Source organism: Plasmodium fragile, assembly GCF_000956335.1.
Source record: "Plasmodium fragile strain nilgiri unplaced genomic scaffold supercont1.4, whole genome shotgun sequence".
NCBI lineage: Eukaryota > Apicomplexa > Aconoidasida > Haemosporida > Plasmodiidae > Plasmodium > Plasmodium fragile.
Genome location: NW_012192584.1, coordinates 544730 through 547964, shown reverse-complemented (window position 1 = coordinate 547964; position 3235 = coordinate 544730). Strand labels below are relative to the sequence as shown.

Genomic DNA, 3235 nt, shown 5'->3' with positions numbered 1-3235 from the left:
ACACATAACACTTTAGCTTTTCGTGCAAATTAAAATTTAACATATTGACATATGTTTTCTTCGTAGGTGCAAATTAACAATCTTTTAAATCATTTAATTTAGAAAAAAAAAAAAAAAATTAAAAATAATAATAAAAATAATACCATTAAAACAACTGAAATTAAACAAAGCATTAAGAAAAAAAATTGCGAAGGGTAAAGAAAAATTCATTTGCAAGGAGTAGAGCTTTTTAAAAGGGAAGAAGAAAAGGGAAAAAAAAAAAAAAAAAAAAAAAAAAAAAAAAAAAAAAAAATACATTCTTCATGATTAACAAAAAATATTGTAAGCAGAAGTGCCAGTTCGTCATTCCAAGGAGATATATTCAATTTCGCTTAAGTAAACATTTATTATGGCATTAGAAATAGATATAGATAATGTAATATCAAAGCTAATAGAAGTTCGAGGCACAAGACCAGGCAAAAATGTTAACTTGACAGAAAATGAGATAAAAATATTATGCCTTTCCAGCAGAGAAATTTTTCTTAACCAACCTATATTACTGGAGCTCGAGGCACCGATAAAAATATGTGGAGACATTCACGGCCAGTTTTATGACTTGCTAAGGCTCTTCGAGTATGGCGGCTTTCCGCCGGATGCCAATTATTTGTTTTTGGGTAAGATTTGCGATGAGGCATTGGAGCCATTGAGCAGTGGCGGAATTGACCAGTACAGCGGTCCAGTTATCGCGCGCGCGTGCATACACGCAATGATGGTGCTGCATTTTCTTATACCAACCAATGTGCACATGGAGAAATTTCGATTGCACTAGGAGATAATTCCTAACAGCACCTCACTTGTTTTTGTGTACACGTTGCATTTTCATTTCCCAAGTGGAGAAATTCTCCATAAAACACTTTTCTAGCGTGTACCTCATGCGGATGTTTTCACACACACGAGTGCACATATTTGTCTACCCTCATTTACTTATTTTGTGCGCTCCCCATTTTTTAGGAGATTACGTGGATAGAGGTAAACAAAGCCTAGAAACCATTTGCTTACTGCTAGCTTACAAAATAAAATATCCTGAAAATTTTTTTCTACTAAGAGGAAATCACGAATGTGCCTCGATAAACAGAATATACGGATTTTACGATGAGTGTAAACGAAGATACAGTGTAAAATTATGGAAAACATTTATCGATTGCTTCAACTGTCTCCCCGTTGCGGCAATAATTGATGAAAAAATTTTTTGTATGCATGGCGGACTGTCGCCTGAATTAAATAATATGGAACAGATTAGGAAGATAACCAGGCCAACGGATGTCCCCGACAATGGTAAACTTGAGATAGACAAATGGGCCAGCGGTCAGGAGCCCACCGAGAGTTGGCAAATGGAAAGCATTGCCACCATGATTGAAAACGCTATCGTAATGGCTAGCTTGTTACTTTTTTTTTTTTTTTTTTGTGTGTGTGCAATTTTTGCAAAAAAAATATTGCCTGTTCAGAATTTTTTTTCTCCATTTGTGAATAAAGAGCAGAACATTTTTGCTCTTTAAAAATGTGTGCGATGAGTTGTTCATTTGGGGCCATTCCGCGTTGCCTTTGCTTGATTTTGTTCTGGCCCCGCCCTCTTCACGCAGACTCATATGTACATGTGTATGTGCATGTCCACCTTTTTTACGTGCTTGTTGTTTTATCTATTCTTGTACTCATATTCCACCATTCCTTTCCCCCCCCCCCCTATACAGGCCTCCTGTGTGATTTATTATGGTCCGACCCGGAAAAGGAAATAAACGGGTGGGGAGAAAACGACCGAGGAGTTTCGTTCACGTTTGGCCAAGATGTAGTTCACAATTTTTTAAGAAAGCATGAGTTGGACTTGATATGCAGAGCGCATCAGGTAATGTGGAGTCAGCACAATGTGGTGTGGACGGGTACGCGCAGCGCCCGTTTGCAGACGTGCGCTGTAATTTCTGTGTGCTTTGTGAACGTGATTCTTCCCTCCAGAAGTTGAAAGAAACTTACACCCATTTGCCCCCACGTTGTCCCTACATTGCCCCTACAGGTGGTGGAAGACGGCTACGAGTTTTTCGCGAAAAGACAGCTAGTTACCTTGTTTTCTGCTCCCAACTATTGCGGAGAATTTGATAATGCCGGTGCCATGATGAGTGTCGACGAAACGTTGATGTGTTCATTTCAAGTAAGAAAAAAATTGAAAAAGAGAGAGTCGAAATAACGAATAAACCATAACGGCGTTGTTTCCGCTTGCACGTTCACGCGCCTGTTATACGCATAACACGGCGCACATGGACATTCCCACACCCGTGCATCTGCGCATACCTCCTTTTCCCTCGCAGATTTTAAAGCCAGTCGAAAAAAAAAAGGCTGCTAACTGAAAGCAGCAACACTGGAGCTCTCAGCATTTCAATTGTAAAATATAAACTTATTAATATGCCACATAAAATTTTGATATATATGTTTTAATTTAGTTCACCCAATTTTTTTTTAATTCAAATTTGTTTAAGAGATTGTTTTTGCACACCTGCCTCATGTACGCATGCACATATGCACCATACATTCCCGTCTGCGCTCCAATGCGCAAACGTACCAATAACGCCTACACACAACTTCCAACGCTTCCAACGCGTCTATACGTCGATATAATAAGTATATAATTTTTCAAAATTGTTTACATAGTTTAAATTTTTTTTTTTTTTTTTTTTTTGAACACCCAAGAAATTTCTTCAAAGATATCATTCACGCATGTCGCTCGTATATCATATGGCTCACCTCCCTCAGCCAAGCTACGCTCAGCCACGAGTGTAGATCTATATAATACACACATATATACATATATATATATATGTATATATTTATCTTCCTATGCTCGCGCACCAAAGCGTCGACGGACACAGCAGGACACACCACTTATGTCTTCCACACCTTTTTAAATCGTCGCCTGCGCATTTAAAAATTGAATGACCCCCTGCTGATGCGTACATATATAAATGTATACTTCTCTACGTTTAAACAAAATGTACCCGCGCCCTTCACACACAACACACACATGTATCCACACTCTCTCGTGCGCGCATCCCCATCTGTGCTTGCACACATTTCCTTCTTATATTTAAATTATTAATATCAATTATTCATGTACTTATTAAAAAAAGAATAAGACATTTTAAATTGAAAAAAAAAAAAAAAAAAAAAGGAAACTTAAAAATAATACAATGAAATAATATATATAAAAAGA

The 3235-nt window shown here is 37.5% G+C and overlaps 1 protein-coding gene across 1 annotated transcript; it reads left to right on the top strand.

Annotated features, from left to right (window-relative positions):
- Positions 1-388: 388 nt before the first annotated feature.
- AK88_00566 (serine/threonine-protein phosphatase PP1-gamma catalytic subunit) lies at positions 389-2375 on the top strand (the record flags this gene model as incomplete). The annotated part of the gene is made up of 5 exons (XM_012478214.1): positions 389-653; positions 991-1314; positions 1728-1879; positions 2045-2179; positions 2337-2375. 5 exons carry the CDS (start codon positions 389-391, stop codon positions 2373-2375), a joined length of 915 nt encoding a protein of 304 aa, XP_012333637.1.
- Positions 2376-3235: the final 860 nt, after the last annotated feature.